This window comes from Rhinoraja longicauda, chromosome 8 (assembly GCF_053455715.1).
Source record: "Rhinoraja longicauda isolate Sanriku21f chromosome 8, sRhiLon1.1, whole genome shotgun sequence".
NCBI lineage: Eukaryota > Metazoa > Chordata > Chondrichthyes > Rajiformes > Arhynchobatidae > Rhinoraja > Rhinoraja longicauda.
In genome coordinates this window covers 60893846-60917968 of record NC_135960.1, presented here as the reverse complement: position 1 = coordinate 60917968, position 24123 = coordinate 60893846, and the positions used below count along the sequence as shown (strand labels likewise).

The window sequence follows — 24123 nt, the reverse complement described above, 5'->3', positions numbered from 1 at the left end:
TGACCTGCTAAGTCTTTCCAGCATTTTCTGATTTTTTGGGGTTCAAATTTCTAACAACTACAGGTTTTTTATAATAAGCAAAATGGCAATGGTATTTAAGTGTCGGGTTTTATATAACATTTGCAGGAAAGAACTGCAGATGCTGGTTTAAATCGAAGGTAGACACAAAATGCTGGAGCAACTCAGTAGGTCAGGCAGCATTTCTGGAGAGAAGGAATGGGTGACGTTTCGGGTTGAGCACTCTTCTTCAGACATGTTTTATGTAACATGTTGAGTCAGTTGTTCAAAGTATTGATTTTGACTGCACTTGTAGTAGTGCATTCAGGTCAGAGTGCTATAGGAAGGATGTGGATAAGCTACAAAGGGTACAGAAAAGATTCACAAAGAAGTTGATGGACTGAAGGCATTGAGTTACAAGGGGAGATTAGATAGGCTGGATTTTTACCCCCTGGAGTGAAGGAGGTTGATGAGTGATCTTACAGAAATTTATAATATTATGCAGGGAATAGATCAGGTAGATAATTGATCAAGGTCACACCAAAACTCTCTAGGCTTGTATCTCAATAAATGACAGCTTGGGTATGTAAGATTACCAAGGGAGCTTTTAAGAAGGAGTTTTGAAGAAACAGATAGGAAAGGGAAGAATAATTTTCAGTGCTGAATGATTATTTATGACTGATGCCTCAATGCCATTTCCAAATGCCTTTGATGTAACATTTAGTGATAGGAGTATACGAACCAACACACATTGTCCCCAGAACATTGATAGCACTCAACAATGTACGCAGAGATATTTGTGAGCTCCATAAAAGTCGAATCAAGGGAGGGAGTCCATTTTCTGAAATTTTGTTTTGTTGTTCCTTGCTGCACTCACTTAGAGCAATCATTGCCTGGCAAGCTAAGCAAATAAACTACTGTTTTATTTCAAATATTTGCAGTGACTATGTAAAAAAAGATTGATTAACATAAATTTTCTCACAAAATGCAATTCAAAATGATTCATAAAAACACTAAGACGGTGTAATAGCCGAGGCAGAGGTAAAAAAATATTTTCTTAGTTTGGTTAACTTCATAATGTTATTCTATTGAAAAATAATGAAGTAGTAATGCCATCTAAGCTATATTGAATAAAATGCTTAAGGAAAAGAAAGCCATGATTAATAAAAATGCTATGAATAATTTAAGGAACAATTAGAAATCCAAATATTTATCAAACTATTTCGCTTTCAGAAATGATTGCAATTTACCATTATACTGTACAAACTGAACCTACACATTTTATATATTTGCTTTATGCATAATTTCCAAAATGTCCAATATTAGAGAAAATACGTTTGTGTAATAAACTTGAATTAAAACAACTTAATTTAGTTATACTCTAAGTAAACGATAATCTTCTAAATAAATACAATTTCCTTCATTAGATAGCAAATAATTTGTATGCTGATCGAGTTTACTGATTCTATTTGATGACTTCATAAAATCTTGTTGTATTTTCTAAAATTCCACAAACTATTATATAAACTAATAATCTGTTTGGTCCATACGTTTCTCTGTGGAGAAGGCTAATTCAAGTCAGTTACTAATTTCTCCACTTTGATAAGGATATTAATTTGATTTTCGATTGCAATTGAATGAACATTTATCCAACTGTTTTACAGCCTGCCAATGAATAATACACCACAGTAGGAAGGCGTTCAGCTGAATGTCTCTACAAGCTTGCAGATTTAGCCTTTCCATGTATATACCCACTTTTCTTTTGAAAGTTACAATTCGATCCATCCTTGCATTCCAGATTGTTAAAAGTTGCTGCATGGAGTAAATTATTTTCATCTGTTCCAACTTTACCTGCTGCATTAAATGTATCTTTCCAGATTTTCAGTCAATGGACTGAGTTTCGTCTTATTCCTCTCAAGAAAATGTGTCATCATTTTCAACATTTCTGCCAAATTTCCCTTTAACAATTCTTTTGCAAGGTGAATGATCTCAGCTGTTTTGTGCATAATCCTAATGGTTTAAAATTACATTTTAGAAGGAATGACATGATCCAGTAAATAGGAGAAGGCAGCACATCAACATGGACATTTCAACAGATAAAAGAAATAATACAAAAATAATAAACATATTTCTCCATGCCTTCACTTGCTACACCAGAGTGTACTATCTGAAGCTGGCTGAGTGCAGTTGGATAAATTATAACCAGGTCACTGTAATTGCCACTTGAAAGAACTTATGGGGCCTCTCATTTTCTGAACTCCCCCTTCCTTGTCCTGAAAACAGAACAAAGGTTCAAAGCTGATATGTACAAGTAATAACATTTGTACCCTAATCTACAGTTGCACAATGCATTTTCGCAGCATTATTTATAATCATGTTAGAAGTCTATGCTTAGTGATACATTTCTCAATGCATCAACTTATTAGAAAATACCAATGACCAAATTACCGACATAGTGCATTTTATCAGATGAGGAAAGTATAAGATCAATGATCAAATTGTAACCAATATCCATAGCCATATGTTTTCGCTGGGTGAGAGTCTGCCCAGCCAATGCCCATATAGCTGTTGCGGCTTGCTCTCTGATCTCTACTTCAAATACCTGAAGAAAAAAATGACAGGATTAAGTATTCCTGTATGATGTACAACACCACATTTCAGAGCATTACAATGAAGGGAACAAAGCAAGACTACCATTAATTACTCATCCCTATTGCTCTCAGAATGGTGGTGGTGAGTTTTCCTCTTAAATCACAGCAGTTCAAAAGTGGAAGGTACTTTTATGTTGTTCTCGGTGTGGGTGGAGGAAGGGATAATGTAATCACCTACATCTTTAGCACCACTAGATTTTATTGTTTCTGTACTTTCCTGTCTGATCTCCTATTCTGCCTCTCCATAAAACCAAGCTCACCAACACTCTAACGCCTATTTCAGTGATCCGATTTGCTAGTGTCCTCTATGGAAGGAAATCAGGTCCATTTGTGCACTTTGACCTAAGTGTGACCCGCAACATAGCAATATTCATAGCAACATAGCATAACATGATTACAAATATACCCGACAGAAAATTTAGCAGACATTTCTTTTGCCAATGAATGGCAAAAACATGTTATCACTTTGAAAAGATAAAATGAATAGCAAAGATGCAGGGAGGAAAAAGTATACACAGGCTGGAGAGTATTTTATATTTCTTTAAGACAAGGAAGGAAGCCATTCAGTCCATCAAATCTATATCAGCTCACAGAGCAATCCCCCCACCATGATTCCACTGAATACCTTAACCCAAAGCAATTTTTGTGCCCAATCAACCTAGCTACTAGCATGTCTCTGGGATGTGGATGAAGCTGGAGAATCTAGCGGAAACCCAAGGGGTCTCAGAGAGAATGTGCAAACTCCAAACAGACAGCATGAGTGGTCAAGATTAAAGCTGGGTTGCTGGAGCTATGGGGGAATAGTTCTGCTCGCTGCATCGCTGGACAAGGCAAGGTTGAATGTCAACGTATGACTTATTTAACATGAATGGGAAGTGCTCAAATTATTGGAAAGCAAAAAATTGATGTAAATATGTTAAACAGAATTGTTTTTTCAAAGAATTAGAAGGATCATTAAATATTCCGATAATCATTCCACATTTAAAAAGTCTTCAGACTTCTCCATTTATCAGGATCACCTGTTGCTGCATAATGAACACGCTACCAATAAATAATGAAATAACCTGAAGAAAGAACCCGACCCAAAATGTCACCTATCCATTTTCTCCAGAGATGCTGGCTGACCCACTAAGTTATTCCAGTATTTTGTATTTATCTACTGATAAATATGTATACTGAATTTAAATAAATCACACTGATTTTGATAGTAAATTACCTTAAGAAGTTTCAAAATGGGTTTGGCGGCAGACAACTCAAGAAATTCTTTTTGTATTGCAGCGTTTCTGTCAGCTAAAACCTCCACTGCTGCTATGGCTTTTAGTTGCATCTTGATTTTCCGTCCACTGAGGATTTTTACCAGAGGGGGAATAGCCCCTTCAGCAGCAATCAAATCCTGGTTCACACTGTGTCCATGAGCCATTTCAGCCAAAGCAAGTGCAGCAAAGCCCGTCAGTACTTCTATGTAACATAACAATTCCACGAAAAAGTTAGGTATCTGAATCTCACTACACATTCTAATCCATTTAACTAAGAACACAGGCAAAATATCCGACTGGATTGAAAGAATGAGCACAAAAAAAATAAACTTCTGGAGGAACTAAGCGGGTCGGGCAGCATCTGTGGAGGCAGAGGGAGATTCGATGTTTTGGGCTGAATTAGGGCAGCGAGTGCAGCAGGGAAATTGCCAGTAATGAGAGGTTCACACTAGGCATCTTCACTCTACACTTTCAATCCTGCCTGATGCAGGGTCTTGATTTGAAATGTCAACTATCCCTTTGCCTCCACAGATGCTCCCTGACCCATTGAGTTGCTCCAACAATATGAGATTTGCTCAGATTTTGGCATCTGCAGTCTCTCATCTATCCGACGAGGAATAAATACACAAATTACCGAGCACTCGAAATAAACAGCAATCTTGTGAAACAATTCAAAGACAAACTGTTTTTTATCTCACTGTTATTTATTGATTACTGCCTTTATATATACATGAGGGTTCAGTTACTGAGAACTGTCCGTAAGCTGATTTATCCGTAAGCAGAAACATCCATTTTCTATAGCTACCCATATTATATCACTTTACATACACTTGCTGTACTTCTTTCATTCCATTAAATAATCACTCTAAGACTATCCATAATTAAACTAATGGAATATATACTCTATCCAGTCATTAATAAATACCTTGAAACAATTTATTATTACAGTGTTACCATTACCAGCTTGAATAAATATTTCAAAATGTATGATAGATTTTGCCTAACATTGGATAACATTGGATAGTCAGGTCATTCATAACCTACAGAGCCTGTGTACTACCAATTTCTAATTCGTTCAATTTGAGGATTTTACCATGGTGAAAACTTGCAGCTACAATATTTTGTTAAAATCTAATTAAAGGAGAAAAAACAATCTTGGGAAATTGGAACAATCAATTACTTTCCCTATGTTCATGCCAATTTTTTTCCAATTTCAGGACTCTTCAATTGAGGTGCATTTTCTTTTTCTAACAGTGCAACGGACACTTCAGGAAATAATTAGGGAATCGTGCATGGTGAGATGAATGCTTCAGGGCAGATATCTATATTCACATTTTTTCTCTCCAACTAATAATGAACTCTATGGGAATAGTAGGGTACAATTTCATGCCTAAACTGTCTCTGTGACAAGTTATTCATAACATGTAACTAGTGTAAGTCTGAGGAAATCAATATACAAGCTAACCTACCAGATGCTTTTATGTTTATTCTAGCAGGAAGATCAGTGATGATATTGGCAGAAAACAATGTGTTTGGTGTTCTCCTCCCATACATATTCACCTGTCCACCTAGCTTTCTTCTCCCTCTGTTCATTCCTCTCTTTCCCCACCTGAACTGCCCATGGTTCCATCTGCTTATCATTCCCTCCCTGTCTGGTTCCACCTTTCATCTACAAGTCTCTATCACAATTCTTCCATACCATTATGTACTGACAATTGTTTAGATTTAGATTTAGAGATACAGCGCAGAAACAGGCCCTTCGGCCCACCGGGTCCGCGCCGCCCAGCGATCCCCACACATTAACACTACCCTACACCCACTAGGGACAATTTTTACATTTTCCCAGCCAATTAACCTACAAACCTGTACGTCTTTGGAGTGTGGAAGGAAACCGAAGATCTCGGAGAAAGGTCACGGGGAGAACGTACAAACTCCATACAGTACAGCACCCGTAGTCAGCATCGAACCTGAGTCTCCGGCGCTGCATTCGCTGTAAGGCAGCAACTCTACCGCTGTGCCACCATGCCGCCCCTCATTCCTGTTCCTTCTCAGTCCTGATGTAGGGTCTTAACCTGAAACATCAACTTACATCTTTCCCCTCCTCAGATGCTGCTTAATATGCTGAGTTCTTCCAGCATTCTGTTTTTGTTCTAGATTCAAACATTTTCAATCTCTTTAGTTTTCATGTCATAATGACATAATGTTGACTACTCTTCATTGAAAATTGAATCAGTTCCATCGCTCAGGGTTTAGAGCACTGGTCTTGTAAACCAGGGGTCATGAGTTCAAATCTCGCTGGGGCCTGGGGCCTCGCTAGTTCCATTTTATGGGCGGCACAGTGGCACAGCAGTAGAGTTGTAGCCTTAAAGAGCTTTCAGCGCTAGAGACCCGGATTCGATCCCGACTACGCGTGCTGTATGTACGGAGTTTGTACGTTCTCCCAGTGACCACATGGGTTTTCTCTGAGATCTTTGGTTTCCTCCCACACTCCAAAGACGTACAGGTATGTAGGTAAAATGGCTTGGTATAAGTGTCATAAAGATTGTGTGTAGGATAGTGTTAATGTGCAGGGATCACTGGTCAGTGGGGATTTGGTGGGCTGAGGAGCCTGTTTTGCACTGTATCTCTAAAACTAAGAAACTAAAAATATGGATAAAATTATATCAACCAATTAAATATAAATGTTTATTTACAGACCCTAACAAAGACAATGACAAATGAATGAATGTAGCCATTCCATTTTGTACATCAGATGGTTTAGTTGACTGAAACTGCCCCGGCCACCTCACATTGTGCCTATTATGGTATTTGCCATTCCATGTCAAATAGCGTCTCCTTGTTCCCTCTGATATTATGCAGAAGCAACTTTTAAACGTAGTTTTTCACAACCCAACGCCGACATTCACTGCAAATTAATCTCATCATCTGTAAATTAACATCCTCCCTTCTCCACCCCTCCCCCCCCTTCCCATCTTTGCAGCTGGCATTTTGTCCACGCAAAATAAAATTGCAACTTAAATAGTGGAAGAACATTTACTAAGAATATTACCTGAGGGGACACTTAATAGCTCCACCAAAAGTGGAATTGCCCCTTCTTTAGCTACTAAGGTCTGATTGATCGGATTGTTGCTGCATAATACCTGAATGAACTTAATTGCATTGACAAGCACATCTTCAACTTCTGAATTTAAAATCTTCACAAGAGGAGGAATTGCACCCTAGAAAATAAATTGATGGGCATTCCAAAACATTTAATTGCACATAGTTCCAAGAAGTTGCAAACTATCTACTGAGGTAACATTAAGACAACATCAGAACCTATATATTGTGGCTATTGGTTAATAAATGTATAGAATGTTTTCTTTTTAACAGAAGTGTTTCAAATATTTTCCACTTTTTGTTAAAATCTCTGCTTAGTATCCTGTGCCAAGATGTAAAGAATTTACACAATTCTTTTATTATCTTGTAGATCAACTCAAATTTCTGGTCAAGTTTCACATTAAAACCAAAAGTGCATCTGTATGTTCTATCACCACATGGACTGACTTAGTTGGATTAAAATTGGGATGATTAAACTCTAGTTCAAACTGCAGAAATTTCATTTTATTTATAATTCATTACCACCCTCTAGTGGCCACCACCATGACCTCAAACTCAACTATTGAAATCAATGAATGGTGGTTAAAATATGTGTTTTATTCAAAAATATATCATTTTACCTGAGGGAATGGGTAATTATAATTGACTTTTATATCCTCACTCCAGAGAAAATAAATATCATCTGCTTCCCACTCCCAAATAATTTTCATAACCTGTACTATGAAATTAGCTTCTTCATCATGGAAGAAAATTGGGCCAAATGGATTACAGCAGAAATGACTCAGCTGATGAATCAATTAATTGAACAACGACCAATACTTATTCAAATTCCCATTTGCGCAAAACATCAGTAGTTGACATCTCCATGCCAAGGAGAATGTTTACTGATAAAATAATTAACTTTTCTTCTAAAGAAAACATTAATTTAAATGTCACAACATTTCCATAATAATAATTGGAAGCAGAAAACAATTAGACACAAAGATACTCCTATTAATAGAGTTTATATTGACACAAAGCTAATTTATTAGCACCCTATTTTAAAAGCACAGAACAATTCAAGTTACTGATGGAGCAATAATATAACAGCATTTCAGATCAATCTTTTCCTTTTTATCCCTTTTTCCCATGGTTCACCACAAAAGCATAGAAAGAGCCGTTGGGAAATCTGGTGAAGGTCTAAATTCTGTTCCTGACGAAATCCTGCTTGAACTGCATCTGCTCCTAATATAAGTTAAATTGGAGGATGTGGAGGCTTAATAGGGAAACTTGCAGATTGATTCACAAAGTGTGAATGTTTTTTCGATAAACTTAAAATGCAGTAACATTCATGGCAGAAAATTGCATGAAATCTATGGTACCTGATGAATTCTGACACAATTTACCAATTAATTACTTTTGGGGTAATGGCTTGGCTCTGCAAGCCAAGTGATGTGTTAAACGAGTTGCTCTGCAGAGAACTAGATAATGAAATATTGTCCATGATTCAATAGACAATAGACAATAGGTGCAGGAGTAGGCCATTCAGCCCTTCGAGCCAGCACCGCCATTCAATGCGATCATGGCTGATCACTCTCAATCAGTACCCCGTTCCTGCCTTCTCCCCATACCCCCTCACTCCGCTATCCTTAAGAGCTCTATCCAGCTCTCTCTTGAAAGCATCCAACGAACTGGCCTCCACTGCCTTCTGAGGCAGAGAATTCCACACCTTCACCACCCTCTGACTGAAAAAGTTCTTCCTCATCTCCGTTCTAAATGGCCTACCCCTTATTCTTAAACTGTGGCCCCTTGTTCTGGACTCCCCCACCATTGGGAACATGTTATCTGCCTCTAATGTGTCCAATCCCCTAATTATCTTATATGTTTCAATAAGATCCCCCCTCATCCTTCTAAATTCCAGTGTATACAAGCCCAATCGCTCCAGCCTTTCAACATACGACAGTCCCGCCATTCCGGGAATTAACCTAGTGAACCTACGCTGCACGCCCTCCATAGCAAGAATATCCTTCCTCAAATTTGGAGACCAAAACTGCACACAGTACTCCAGGTGCGGTCTCATCAGGGCCCGGTACAACTGTAGAAGGACCTCTTTGCTCCTATACTCAACTCCTCTTGTTACGAAGGCCAACATTCCATTGGCTTTCTTCACTGCCTGCTGTACCTGCATGCTTCCTTTCATTGACTGATGCACTAGGACACCCAGATCTCGTTGAACACCCCCTCCTCCTAACTTGACACCATTCAGATAATAATCTGCCTTTCTATTCTTACTTCCAAAGTGAATAACCTCACACTTATCTACATTAAACTGCATCTGCCATGTATCCGCCCACTCACACAACCTGTCCAAGTCACCCTGCAGCCTTATTGCATCTTCCTCACAATTCACACTACCCCCCAACTTAGTATCATCTGCAAATTTGCTAATGGTACTTTTAATCCCTTCGTCTAAGTCATTAATGTATATCGTAAATAGCTGGGGTCCCAGCACCGAACCTTGCGGTACCCCACTGGTCACTGCCTGCCATTCCGAAAGGGACCCATTTATCCCCACTCTTTGCTTTCTATCTGTCAACCAATTTTCTATCCATGTCAGTACCCTACCCCCAATACCATGTGCCCTAATTTTGCCCACTAATCTCCTATGTGGGACCTTGTCGAAGGCTTTCTGAAAGTCGAGGTACACCACATCCACTGACTCTCCCTTGTCAATTTTCCTAGTTACTTCCTCAAAAAATTCCAGTAGATTTGTCAAGCATGATTTCCCCTTCGTAAATCCATGCTGACTCGGAATGATCCCGTTACTGCTATCCAAATGCTCAGCAATTTCGTCTTTTATAATTGACTCCAGCATCTTCCCCACCACTGATGTCAGACTAACTGGTCTATAATTACCCGTTTTCTCTCTCCCTCCTTTCTTAAAAAGTGGGATAACATTTGCTATCCTCCAATCCACAGGAACTGATCCTGAATCTATAGAACATTGAAAAATGATCTCCAATGCTTCCACTATTTCTAGAGCCACCTCCTTAAGTACTCTGGGATGCAGACCATCAGGCCCTGGGGATTTATCAGCCTTCAGTCCCATCAGTCTACCCAAAACCATTTCCTGCCTAATGTGGATTTCCTTCAGTTCCTCCATCACCCTAGGTTCTCCGGCCCCTAGAACATTTGGGAGATTGTGTGTATCTTCCTCAGTGAAGACAGATCCAAAGTAACGGTTTAACTCGTCTGCCATTTCTTTGTTCCCCATAATAAATTCCCCTGCTTCTGTCTTCAAGGGACCCACATTTGCCTTGACTATTGTTTTCCTCTTCACGTACCTAAAAAAACTTTTGCTATCCTCCTTTATATTATTGGCTAGTTTACCCTCGTACCTCATCTTTTCTCCCCGTATTGCCTTTTTAGTTAACTTTTGTTGCTCTTTAAAAGAGTCCCAATCCTCTGTCTTCCCACTCTTCTTTGCTATGTTATACTTCCTCTCCTTAATTTTTATGCTGTCCTTGACTTCCCTCGTCAGCCACAGGTGTCTTTTACTCCCCTTAGAGTCTTTCCGCCTCTTTGGGATAAATTGATCCTGCAACCTCTGCATTATTCCCAGGAATACCTGCCATTGCTGTTCTACCGTCTTCCCTGATAGGGCCTCCTTCCAGTAAATTTTGGCCAGCTCCTGCCTCATGCCTCTGTAATCCCCTTTGCTATACTGTAATACCGACACTTCCGATTTTCCCTTCTGCCTTTCCATTTGCAGAGTAAAACTTATCATGTTGTGATCACTGCCTCCTAATGGCTCTTTTACCTCTAGTCCCCTTATCAGATTCCCCACAGCACCTATCTTGAAGCAAAAATTAGCCAAGGTCAAATGATAAAATCAGAGAGAGGAATCCATGTGGCGCATTGTGTCAATGCTGGCCAAAAATGGATTTTAAATTACAGGATTTTATACTAGTTCTTGGTTCAATCGTTTCACGAGCTGCAAACCCTAAATTTGAGAAGAACCTCAAGTGAAAACAATTATAAAAATGGAATGTTGCGATTAATTTAAGTGTTAGGCAAAAACACTGTTTTAAAATCAGTGTACAAGATTGTGGACTCAGTTTATTCTGGACCTAACTTGCAGTTGAAATGTTTTGTTCTTTTGTCTAATTGCAGCCTTGTGGAAACTACTCTGACATGCCTTCAGTGGTATTCAAGAGTTTCTAAAGCATTTTAAAAGTTCAGCTGAAAAGCATTATATTTGTGCAAGTTTGTGCAAGTCGATAAATTTGTAATGACTCACCCTTTGGTAATACAGTGAACTATACTTTTTACAGCAAAGGAGTATAATAAATAAGCATTACTTACAAGGGAAGCAATTCGATTGGCATTATTTTTAACATGGGCAATGTCAAAGAGAATGACAGAGCAACGAGACTGAAGCTCTGGCTTTTGACTGTGCAGCAATGGAATAAGCACTGGGATGATACCAAAATCAATAACTGTTTCACAGGCTGGTAGATGGATGGAGAGATTACACAGCACCGCAGCAGCAATACATTGCAGTGACTCATGGTGACTGTTCAACAGATCTATAAGAGGAGGAATGCTACCTATATTTAAAAAAAACAGTGTTAAATATGACATAATCCAGCTTCTCAAAAATGCAACTAACATTTCATATTTCTAGTTTGTGGAGAAATTATAAAAATAGAAAGGGATTAAATCAATTCCCAAAATAGATTCCAGCAGACAAGAAGGGTCAAATAGCCTCTCTTACACTAAAGGTTTCCATGTTTCAACTCAGCACATCTGTGCATGGCATTATTTTAATACAATTAAAGCATCTATTGAAGACCTGTGACTTTCAAAGCTTGGTTCTCATATCATTTAAGCAGCCAGAAGTATGGAGTTTGCAATGTTCATTTTATGCCTGCCTATAGGAATATGAGTGTGCTTTTCCTGACACCAACACCATGCAAAATTTTCATCTTCCATGCATTAGCAATATATGATTTTTTAACCTCACTTCATGAATTATTATTAATACTAATCATTTGTAAATGTGCTTGGCTTCTAAATGCTTTCTAAAATAGTCCAGTAAGCCACTCAATTTTATCATTATCACATGCTCAAATACAGAAAAAAAAGGGGATGAACAGCCTAATGTTGGACACCAATGTCAGACACAGGAAAATTATTCCCAACTCGGTTGATTTGCAAGTCCAGTTCTCAAACATCTGGGGACTGCTGTACAAAATGGGACAGTTGTCCAACAAACTAGTCAAGCAACATCCTGGCAAAGTCTGGCTGAAGGGTTCCCAGTCTGAAGAAGGGTTCCAACCCAAAACATTACCTGTTCCTTTTCTCCAGAGATGCTGCTTGACCCGCTGAGTTGCCCCAGCAACAGTCTGACAAAGTTGCATTCAGAAAATCAGAATTTGTGAGCCATACCCCACCATGACACCTGGGACAGTCTCATCAGTGAAGGCAGCACAGTAATGTACGGATGGGTGGGAGTAACACTGATAGTCTTCAGCATCGACTCCAGACTACATGAAGCTGCATGGTTCTAGGTCAAACATACACAAAGAAACTTGGTCTGGATTATGATCTGCCATTCTGACACAGTTGATGAATCAGTGATCACCAGGAGTGCCTTAGTGGCACCATCAGCCAGTAGTGGAGCTGGCCAAACCCTGAAGAACTTTGCTGACAAACTGGGTGTGCAGTAGGTAGTGAGTGAATTCCCATATGGGATAAACCTATTTTTACTCATCTTCACCATTCCACCTAGAGCAGTTACATCTGTTTACATTAGCAACACAAGAAGTTACTTCATCACACAGCCCAATGTTCACACTGAGGGTACATTCTACCATGTTATGCAGTGCAGAATCAATAGACTCTCAGACTGGGATAGGCTATAAAACTGTGAGCTAAAAATTGACATCCATGAAGCACTGTGGACTCATCAACTCATCAACTCATCAACAACAGACTTGTCAGTGATTTCAGCGAAAATTAGGACGCCGGAGAAGCATTGATAAGCGTGGGAATTTTGCTATGTTTCCGAAGACGGCGTAATCTCGACCTGACTCGGCATTGTCGTGGTCATTATCATAGGGCAAAAGAAAGTTTCGGCGATCTGCTACGACTTTGACAGTCGCCGGCAGTCACCTATAAAATCACCTAAGTGGGACAGGCCCTTTAGTATTGATGTGCTGTATACCTTCTACAAAATGTATTGCACAACATTTCCTCACCAGTTATCTCCCAAACCCATAACTTCCATTAACAAGAAGCACAAGGACAGTGGGTGCATGGGAACACCACCACCTGCAGATTCCTCTGAAAAACACACACCATTTGGAGATAATTTGTTATTCATTTATTGCTGCTGGACCTAACTCTTGGCACTCCTGCCCAACAGGACTAAAGGAACACCTTCATCAGGACTGTGATGGCTCACAACGGCAGCGACCCACCACATTCTCGATGACAATTAGAAATGTACAACAAATACTGCTTTGCCATTGAAGTCCAGATTCCAAAACATGAATTCAATAAACCTATCTTCTTCATTTATGTATAGCCGTCATAAGTTGCTACCAAATAAAATATTATGCATGGTGCCATTGCACAAAAAAACAAATAGCCTGCACCATTTAAATTATTTTGAATCTGGAGAAAATTATTTATAATCTGAATATTTATGTGGCCAGAATCTTATGTACATAATAGTTATTACATTCTTCCTGGATGAACTTGTTTTCAGTATTACAGAAGGCAATGGACAGCTTTCAAAAATGGCAGTTAGTGCATTTTATACCTTCATTGACATTGTTTGAAATTCAAAGAGGATTACCATATCAATATTGTTCTAATATAATATTTTCATTGAGCCAAAATGCATTGCTCCCAAAAAATATAAGCAGTCAAAATTTTAAACTGAAAACAAATTTATCGGAAGAAAAATGGGCGATATTTTAATTACTCTGATGTTTCAATGAATTGTTCTCTGAACAATTAACGAATTATAATGCAATTGCTATGTGTTGTGTGCTTTATTGAATCACTATGGGCGGCAAAGTGGTGCAGCTATAGAGTTGCTGCCTTACATCACCAGAGACCCGGGTTCGATCCTAACTATGGGTACTCTCCGTGTGGATTTTGCACATTTTCCCTGTGACCGTGTGGGCTTTCTCCAGGTGCTCCAGTTTCCTCCCACATCTCAAAAATGTGAAGGTTTGTAGGTCAATCAGCTTCTATTCTGTAAATTGTCCCTAGTGTGTAGAATAGTGCTAGTGTACGGGGTGATCACTGGTCGGCATAGACTCGGTAGGCCGAAGGGCCTGTTTCTACACTGTAGGTCAAAAGTTTTATTGAATCCTGAGCCATATCTTGCTGGTAGACGCCAGCAACAAACTGTTGGTAATTACCCATTAAATGCAAGCCAGTTTGGTTAGTACTTGTGCATCCACATACAGACTCGTACTTATCCCTGGTTTCACCCAGAGCTTCACTGACTGGGTCCTGGAAACTCTCAGCACACCAGTTTGGCCAATGAATCTAAAGCAGACAGGTTTGGCCCCACTCCACTAAATCTAAGCCAATACAACAATGCACACAGACGTCTCCCAGTAATTTTAGATATTAGCACATTTCTGACAAATGTTCCAAGACTATAGAGGATCAAAAGGTCCCCAGCAGCAAGCTAGAAAGAATGTGATGTGGATTAAAAATAGCATCAAGATTTAAGGTTGCATTTTAGTTTGTTATAAAGGTCATAAAGCAGAGGCTCCAGGAAGATACAGAGTAAAGATATGATAATTGAAAACTCTTGTCAGCACTAATGGGTGGAGGGGTTTACTGTAGCAGAAAAGCAGAGCAAAACATAACAGATTTGATATGTGAATATGGACGATAGTTTAAAAATTATTTTATTAATTGTGTTGGGTTGCTACCTTTCATGTTATTCATTCTCACCTGCATCAAGAATTGCTTTCCAGTAACGACTCTTCATCACACTCAGAACTTCAAGTGATCTCACTCCCATTTCCTGTTTGTGATAATCTTTGCTCTGCATCATCTCTGGAAAAGTGACAATGAATTGATGAGCCTTGTGCTTACCCACAGCCTAAGTTGCAATGATGAGTTTGATATGCTTATTATGAATTTTTGGATGTTGATTAAAACTGGCCTCATTTAACAATATTGACATTGAGATGGTAGTTTTGAATGTCTCAATTATTTTATTTGGATTATTTTCTATGTCTTAATCACTTCTGGTGTAAATTTGGTGTAGTATAACTGGATTAAATTAGAGATGATCAACAACGAGACCACAATCCAAGAAAGTCACAGCCCAAAAGCAGAACATTTTGTCATAGAGGCTGTGCAGCTTTTTGTGATGTGAATAAATATTTGACTCCATGCTTCAAATATTTATTGTGTACCTTTTGGCTTAACCTTCATTGTGATGGCAAGCAAAGGCCACAGTGTGATATCAGGTGAGAGTTTATGATGATCTTTAAAGTGGAGATCCTATGCTCTTATTTGAAGAAGAGCAGGGGAATGTGATAATTATCTAAGCATAAGCAAAATACATTATATGGTTGTTTATTCTATTATCATTAATCAGCCCTTTCTGTGTAAAATAGCTGTTGATTTTGCCTACAATAGACAATCATAATCATAAGCATACTTTATTAGCCAACATGTTTTGCAACATATGAGGAATTTGTTTTTGCCATACAGTCATCCCAATTAAAAGCAACAGAACACACAAAATACATTGTAACATAAACATCCACCACAGTGACTCCTCCACATTCCTCACTGCGTTGGAAGGCAAAAAAAAGTTCAATCTCTTCTCTTTGTTCTCCCGCGGTCGAGAGCCTCGAACCTTCCGTTGACGGGATGATCTTGACTCCCATAGCCGGCGGCGCTCGGGACCTCCGCATCGGAGCAATCAAACTCCTGCATCGGTGGGGGGATCTCACTCAGCTCCCCCGCGCCGGGTGATCAGACCCTGGTCGGGTCTTTTCAAAACCTTCTGCGATTTAGAACTTCTGATATCGGTCTCTACCCGAGACTGCGAGCTCCTTGATGTTGAAGTCCCCAGGCCGCAGTTGGAGCGTTGATCCCAGGCAAGGGATCGCAGGCTCCGATTGTAAGTCCACGCCCCCGCGGTGGGGCTCAAAGTCAGTCCCGAACAAGGCCTCCAGCTCCATGATGTTAGGCCGCAGAGTGACCGGAGATATGATCCGGAAAACAATCGCATCTCTGGCAAGGTAAGAGATTGAAAAACAGTTTCCCCTGACTCCCTCCCCCGCCCCACACATAAAACAAACCAGAGAACATTAACACAAACTTTTAAAACACACTAAAAATAACAAAAAAGATGAAAAAACAGACTGTTGGCGAGGCTGCCATCGCTGAAGGCGCCAACCAATGACTACACTTAATAGTATTTCAGTGGCTGTGAAGTTATAAAAATAAAATAATTAAGCTACTTTGAGTCATTATATTTTATCTATTTGGTATGTATTGAGGCAGCAGCTAGTAGAGCTGCTGCCTCACAGCGCCATGGACCTGGGTTTGATCCTGACCTTGGATGTTGTCTGTGTGGAGCTTGCAAGGGCTAGAAATGTGATCAGGCAGTGATTTCTTTTAAACACAAATCTCCACTTATTATCAAATCCAAGCAGGATTATTATCAGGATCCAAGCAGAAGTCTGAAGAAGGGTCTCGACCCGAAACGTCACCCATTCCTTCTCTCCTGAGATGCTGCCTGACCCGCTGAGTTACTCCAACTGTTACTGGGAGTACATTCATTCGAGTTTCCCATTGAAGAAATGACAATTTACACCCCTTTAGAAATGCCAATCTGGCCATTACTTCTGACAATGCAATCAGCACCGTTTGAAGTTCAAGGGATACCAAACCACATGATCTCAGGTCATATGTAGGAGACAACCTTTTTTCCACAAAACTTTCTGCTGATCAAAGGCAAACATTGCATGCTGTTGATTGATTTTCCATGCTCTGCGACAGGTCAAAAGCAGTTTTTAAACTATCCTTAGCAGCAAGTACTTGAATAATATCTTCAAATAGCGTGTTTGGATAATAAAATGACAGTTTTTTCTTGTGCTGAGCAATCACCACACCATTGATTAAGCAAGGAAAATACACTTCAATATGGCTGAGTATCCTTGTAAAAGGTTGCGGAGACCGCGAGTAGAGTTAAAGGGAGCCAAGATTAGACACAAAGAACTGCAGGTCCCCCCAGGCTAGGTCCTCCTTTGTTCTCCCCCTCCCCCCCACCCGTGGGAGTTCCCCCACGCCAGCTCCTCCTATGTTCTTCGCCCACCCCCCTCATGGCGGTTCCCCCCATGCAGGGTCCATCTTTGTTCCCGGCGGCGCATCCTTCGGCTCCCACGTGACCCTTCCTCGACCACCGGCACATTCAATGACGGCCGACCTCGATGCCCCATTGACCTCCTCATCGATCGCCGACCGATCCTCTTGACGATCGCCGCCAGATCCACTCCTGACTCCTCCATGGCGTCGACCCAGAGTCCGGCCGCGGGCTCCGTCGACGCTGGGACCGGCCGCGGGGCCCCATCGACACAGAGTCCGACCGCGGTGCTCTGAGTCACTGCAACACATTTTGAAAGGAGACAAACTGCCTTAAGGCTTCAAGTATCCCAATAACTGTGTTAATTCTTTAGGTGGTCTGTATAAAGATTAATGGCTTTGTGGTGTTGCAGATTGTTTGTTGCTCCAGAATCCAATATTTGTAGTCTCGTGTCACCTCTGCCTGTGGCACTTGAAGTTATGGGCTCAGTGAAAAATTATACTACTGTCAAAATACCTTGGTGATAGAAACCCATAACCACATGATAGCCAGCCACGTTTCAGGATGACTCCTTACTTCAGTCTGGACCCTTCTCCAGACTGAAGAATGGACCCATCCAGAAACATGGCCTGTACAACCTGAAACAACCTGCTAAGTTCCTCCAGAACTTTGAGTTTTGCTTAGGCTTCAACATCTGCATTTTTTTTTGTGTCTCCAAGCTTCTTCCCTTCTACTTCAGGCAAGATCTGAACCCTCCGGGTGGTAAGGTTATGAAGTATGCAGTGCAAAGCAACCCTTCCTGAAAAGAATGACAGAGCGACCTGTGCAACCAAGGAATCTGCTGGTGCTCTCAAATATGTTTTTGGTGGTTCCTATGACAGTGATTATATGAGCCTTACAACAAACAATACTTCTTTAAGTTGTTTAAAATAAAAACCATTACATTATTACTATATGCAATATATAGCTATTTTAGTACAACACAGCTGATACATGCCTTTAAGTAAATTCCAGACCTGGAGCTCTGGGATCATCTGCTCAATTATGAAGGTAAGGATATCTGTGTGGAAGTAAAGTGCTGCTAAATGAACAATATTGTTCGCTTCACTGTCAACCTTTAATATATCGGCTCCAAGAGATAGTAGATATTGGAGCGTATCAAAAGCACCAGCCATAGCAGTAAGTAACAATGGAGTTGCATGATATCTGATGCAAAAAGAAAATTAGTATGGGCTCATTAGCTATCAGCAATTAAATAAAATAATTCAATTTCGAGAAATCATAATCTAGATAAATACTTTAACAGCTTCATTTATGCCACAAATTATCTATTGGGTCAGGGTGTTGCACAGGGCATTGGTGGAGGTGGAGGGTTTATGATTTTAATTCCAAATTTCATTTTAAAAACAGGTATTCATTTCACTATCCCAATCATGCCATGTTTGTAAGCTTGTTGTTGTACTTAACCACAAGAGGAGTTCCCATTTAATCGCACTGCTTAATAAATAAGATCACCTCCTTCCATCTCATTAATATCGCCGGCCTCCATTTCTGCCTCAGCACCTCTGATGCTTTGTTAGTTCCAAGCAATTATTCTATTACTCTCCTGCTGAATCCTATTTTCCACATGCTATGAACGACCTCACCAAAAAACCTGCTAATTGTATCGTATTTTATCATGTTCATCTATTACTTCTAAATTCACCCATCCAAATTGCCTTCTGTATTGAATTTTAAAATTCTTACAGATATTTCTTAATCTACTCATGGTTTTGCCTATCTATCCTCCTCTATACCCATCCTTTGTACCTGTGCATATGTTAATAAACTTGATTTGACTTGACTATGTAATACAGTTTGATTTCCTACTCTGGTGCTGTGTGTTCCCCTAATTCCTTTTTTATATTTTCCTCCTTTCTAATTTTACATTGATTTTAAGCTCATGCCAAATTAGTTTAAATAGTACTCAAAAGCACAACCCAACCTTGCCCTAAAGATATTGGTCTATAGTCTCCTTTATAACAATTTCTCCTCTCACTTCCCCTTGACCTTTAGAGCTATCGACATTCACCCAATTGTGGGTTCTTGCACATCCCTAAAATTGCATTGTCTCACCTTTGACAAATGTGCTTATCATTGTCCCGCTTCCCTGTTCAGGAATTCCCTCCTTTAATCAACCTGGCTTTCCACTTCAATTATCTCATTTGAAATGCTCCTAAGCTTTCAGTTACCTTTCCAAGCACCTCCAAATGTGGCTCATGGTATTTTTTTTTTGATAATGCTCTGATGAAACACTTTGACATATTTATTACATTAAATAGACAATAGACACTAGACAATAGGTGCAGGAGTAGGCCATTCGGCCCTTCGAGCCAGCACCACCATTCAATGTGATCATGGCTGATCATTCTCAATCAGTACCCCATTCCTGCCTTCTCCCCATATCCCCTGACTCCACTATCCTTAAGAGCTCTATCTAGCTCTCTCTTCAATGCATTCAGAGAATTGGCCTCCACTGCCTTATGAGGCAGTGAATTCCACAGATTTATAACTCTCTGACTGAAAAAGTTTTTCCTCATCTCTGTTCTAAATGGCCTACCCCTTATTCTTAAACTATGGCCCCTGGTTCTGGACTCTCCCAACATTGGGAACATGTTTCCTGCCACTAATGTGTCCAACCCCTTAATAATCTTATATGTTTCGATAAGATCCCCACTCATCCTTCTAAATTCAAGTGTATACAAGCCTAGCTGCTCCAGTCTTTCAACATATGACAGTCCCGCCATTCCGGGAATTAACCTAGTAAACCTAGGCTGCACGCCCTCAATAGCAAGAATATCCTTCCTCAAATTTGGAGACCAAAACTGCACACAGTATTCTAGGTGCGGTCTCACTAGGGCCCTATACAACTGCAGAAGGACCTCTTTGCTCCACTCCTCTTGTTATGAAGGCCAACATTCCATTGGCCTTCTTCACTGCCTGCTGTACCTGCATGCTTCCTTTCAGTGGCTGATGCACTCGGACATCCAGATCTCGTTGTACGTCCCCTTTTCCTAACTTGACACCATTCAGATAATAATCTGCCTTCTTATTCTTACCACCAAAGTGGATAACCTCACACTTATCCACAATAAACTGCATCTGCCATGCATCCACCCACTTACACAACCTGTCCAAGTCACCTTGCAACCTCACAGCATCTTCCTCACAGCTCACACTACTACCCAGCTTTGTATCATTGCAAATTTGCTAATGGTACTTTTAATCCCTTCATCCAAGTCATTAATGTATATTGTAAATAGCTGCGGTCCCAGCACCGAGCCTTGCGGTACCCCACTAGTCACTGCCTGCCATTCTGAAAGGGACCCATTTATCCCCACTCTTTGCTTTCTGTCTGTCAACCAATTTTCTATCCATGTCAGTACCCTACCTCCAATACCATGTGCTCTAATTTTGCCCACTATTCTCCAATGTGGGACCTTGTCGAAGGCTTTCTGAAAGTCGGGGTACACCACATCCACCGGTTCTCCCCGTCAATTTTCCTAGTTACATCCTCAAAGAATTCCAGAAGATTAGTCAAGCATGATTTCCCCTTCGTAAATCCATGCTGACTCGGAACGATCCTGTTACTGCTATCCAAGTGCTCCGCAATTTCGTCTTTTATAATTGATTCCAGCATCTTCCCCACCACTGATGTCAGACTAACTGGTCTATAATTTCCCGTTTTCTCTCTCCCTCCTTTCTTAAAAAGTGGGATAACATTAGCTACCCTCCAATCCACTGGAACTGATCCTGAATCTATAGAACATTTGAAAATGATCACCAATGTGTCCACAATTTCTAGAGCCACCTCCTTAAGTACCCTGGGATGCAGACCATCAGGCCCTGGGGATTTATCAGCCTTCAGTCCCATCAGTCTACCCAACACCATTTCCTGCCATTCCACCATTTCCACCATTTCTTTTATTACCATTAATCAGAAGAAAGGGAAACACAGCGAACCAACATTAAAACATGGTGTTTCACTTACAATCCAATGTGTAGAAAGGCACAAGGAATTCAAAATTAACAGTAGTATTTTTGTTATTTTCATTATTTATAATAGATAGGCAACAGTTCACTTACTCAGCTGATGTCTCTAATTCCATCAATTTGGGATCCCTTCTATACAGAGCTCTAACGCAGGAAACATTGTCATAAAATGCAGCAAAGTGCATTGCTGTCCAACCTCGTGCATCAGTTGTTTTATGATCTGCCTGCAAGCTTAGGAGGCAGTTCAGTGCACCAAGAGACCCACACTTTGCTGCCATATGCAAAGCCGTTTGACCTACAAACAAAACAATTACAGGTTAACATTTTAAAAAATACCTTGATACTTTGTTAGGTGCGATTACAATAGAATTGTAACAGGTTGAAACCAGCCCTTTGGGGTTTGAGTCTGAAGAAGGATCTTGACCCGAAACGTCACCCATTCCTTCTATCCAGAGATGCTGCCTGTCCTGCTGAGTTACTTCAGCTTTATGTGTCTATCTTTTGGGCTTGGGTTGTGCAGCCGTGGCCTGTGGTAATGTATTGAACATGAGGATTAATGTCACAAAATGGAAGGTGTTAGATTGTAACCAGTTCAGGGTGAGATGGAAACTGCAGAGGCTGGGCAGGTTGCATCTCAACATGGTTGGACCAATAAATTCAGGATGAGGTTTGTTTGTGCTTGCAGGAAGGATTTAAACAAATTTGGCATGGGCTTAAAATCAGAAAGTAAAATTGGAAAGGAGAAAAAAGCACTGAAGGGATTGGAGGAACATACAGCACCAGAGTAGTAAATCAGGCTGCATTATGTTGTCAAGACAAGCTGGGTAAATTGTCAGATGCGCAAGTATGGTGAGGTTAATGAAAAATGTTGTTCACAGCAGCATCATAGATTCAGACAGACACGCTTCGCTGTCAGACCAGGCTGCTGACACCATCCCTGGCCCGCACCACCTCCCCTGCCGCTTCCAGTCCAGGCTGTTGGCACCGGCCTGCACCGTCTCCTCAACTGCTTCCAGGCTGGGGATACTGCAACCACTGCGGGCCCACACAGCTTCCTCAGCCACTTCCAGGTCAGGCTACCCACCCTCAGCCCATACCTGCACTCAGGCCACCCGCAGGCTGCAACCAATGACTCCACCGATCCTCACCTCAGCTCACTGGATTCCAGGCCCAGTTCCAGACCTAGAGTCTGAAGAAGGGTCCTGACGCCATGGGGTAATGTCACCCTTCCATGTTCCCCAAAGATGCAGCCTAGGGTTGCCAACTTTCTCATTCCCAAATAAGGGACAAAAGGTGACGTCACCGCCCCACGCGCCATGTGACCTCACCCAGCCAGCAGCACGTGCTCCCGCTCCACCAATGGTGGCTGCCCGGGCCGGGAGGTGAGTTGCTATGCAACCTCCATTAGGTGGCGCTCGGGCCTCCGGGCCTAATGTCCGGGCCTACAGCGGCCCCCGGGGTTACAGTGCCCAGGCCTACAGCGCCCCGGCCTACAATGCCCCCCCGGGCCTAATGCGGGACAAGGGCGGTCCCGTACGGGACAAACCAATTTAGCCCAAGTTATGGGATGTCCCGGCTAATAAGGGACAGTTGGCAACCCTAATGCTGCCTGACCTGCTGAGTTACTCCAGCACTTTGTGCCCTTTTGTGCATTAACCAGCATCTGCAGTTCTTCGTTTCTACTACTTATACAATAATACTCTCTTACTTGGTAATCCCTTACTCAGTTATAGCGGCCAATCGGCAATAACGGACATCATTCACTTTTCTGTGGTCAGTTATATTGAACACTTACTGTATATATAAATTAAACATAATATTTCTAAAAGAAAGAAGATTGTGCAAGAAACAAAAGATTAGTGCAAAAGCATAATTAGAAAAGTAAAACAAGTCCATGGTAGTGCAATATATGGACTGTACTGTTCCGTTGTCAAGGTAGGAGGTTTATGGAGGTTGGTTCATGACTCTGATGGCGCAGGCCAGTAGTTGTTCCTGAACCAGGCTTCTACATCTCCTACCAAATGGTAACAGTGAGAAGAGGGTATGACCAAAATGGTGGGGCACCTTGATAATAGATGCCGCCTTTTTGAGGCAACGCCTCATGTAAATGTTTTCAATGGAGAGGAAGGCTATATCCATGATGGACCGGGTTGAGGACGCTACTCTCGGAAGCCTCTTGAGTACCTGTGCAATGTAATTGCCATTCCAGGGCATGAGTCAACCAGTCAGGATACCATCCACAATACATCTGATTTGTTAAAATATTTTGTTCGTTTGTTAGAAATATTTGGAGACACACAAAATCTCTTTAAACTCTGTGTGGCCTCACTCTGGCAATGGAGGAGGCCCAGGACAGAAAGGTCAATATTGGAAATGGAAGTGGAGTCAAAGTAGTTAGCAACCAGGAGACCCAGTAGGTCTAGGCAGACTGAATGTAATGTCTTAGAAACCAATGTACAAACAGAAGATTATTTTGAAAGTATTATCAGCTCAATGACGCTATTCACAGAAAATTGATACCTATAAAATACCACCAGGGAGCACCATACGATGGCTGCCTTGCCAACGGTCTTTCTCATCTTTTTCCTTCTTCGTGTTTTTAGTTTGTTGTAAAATGTATGTTTTAGTGTATCTTTAGTTTTTGTGTTTTGTGGGGGGTGGTGGGGGAAACTTTTTTAATCTCTTTCCTCGACGGAGATGCGACTTTTTCCATGTTGCATCTCCGTCTGCACTACGGCATAACATCGTG

The 24123-nt window shown here is 40.9% G+C and overlaps 1 protein-coding gene across 1 annotated transcript in view; it reads right to left on the bottom strand.

Moving 5' to 3' along the window:
* Window positions 1-24123, bottom strand: part of ankar (ankyrin and armadillo repeat containing) — a 69921-nt gene that overhangs the window by 15055 nt on the left and 30743 nt on the right. Inside the window, exons 9-16 of the mRNA XM_078404624.1 lie at window positions 21468-21669; window positions 18327-18548; window positions 14969-15060; window positions 11348-11592; window positions 6954-7122; window positions 3865-4106; window positions 2446-2599; window positions 740-898 (exon numbers count right to left, since the gene is read on the bottom strand). Coding sequence (XP_078260750.1) covers window positions 740-898; window positions 2446-2599; window positions 3865-4106; window positions 6954-7122; window positions 11348-11592; window positions 14969-15060; window positions 18327-18548; window positions 21468-21669 — 1485 coding nt within the window. The remainder of the gene's footprint in view (window positions 1-739; window positions 899-2445; window positions 2600-3864; window positions 4107-6953; window positions 7123-11347; window positions 11593-14968; window positions 15061-18326; window positions 18549-21467; window positions 21670-24123) is intronic.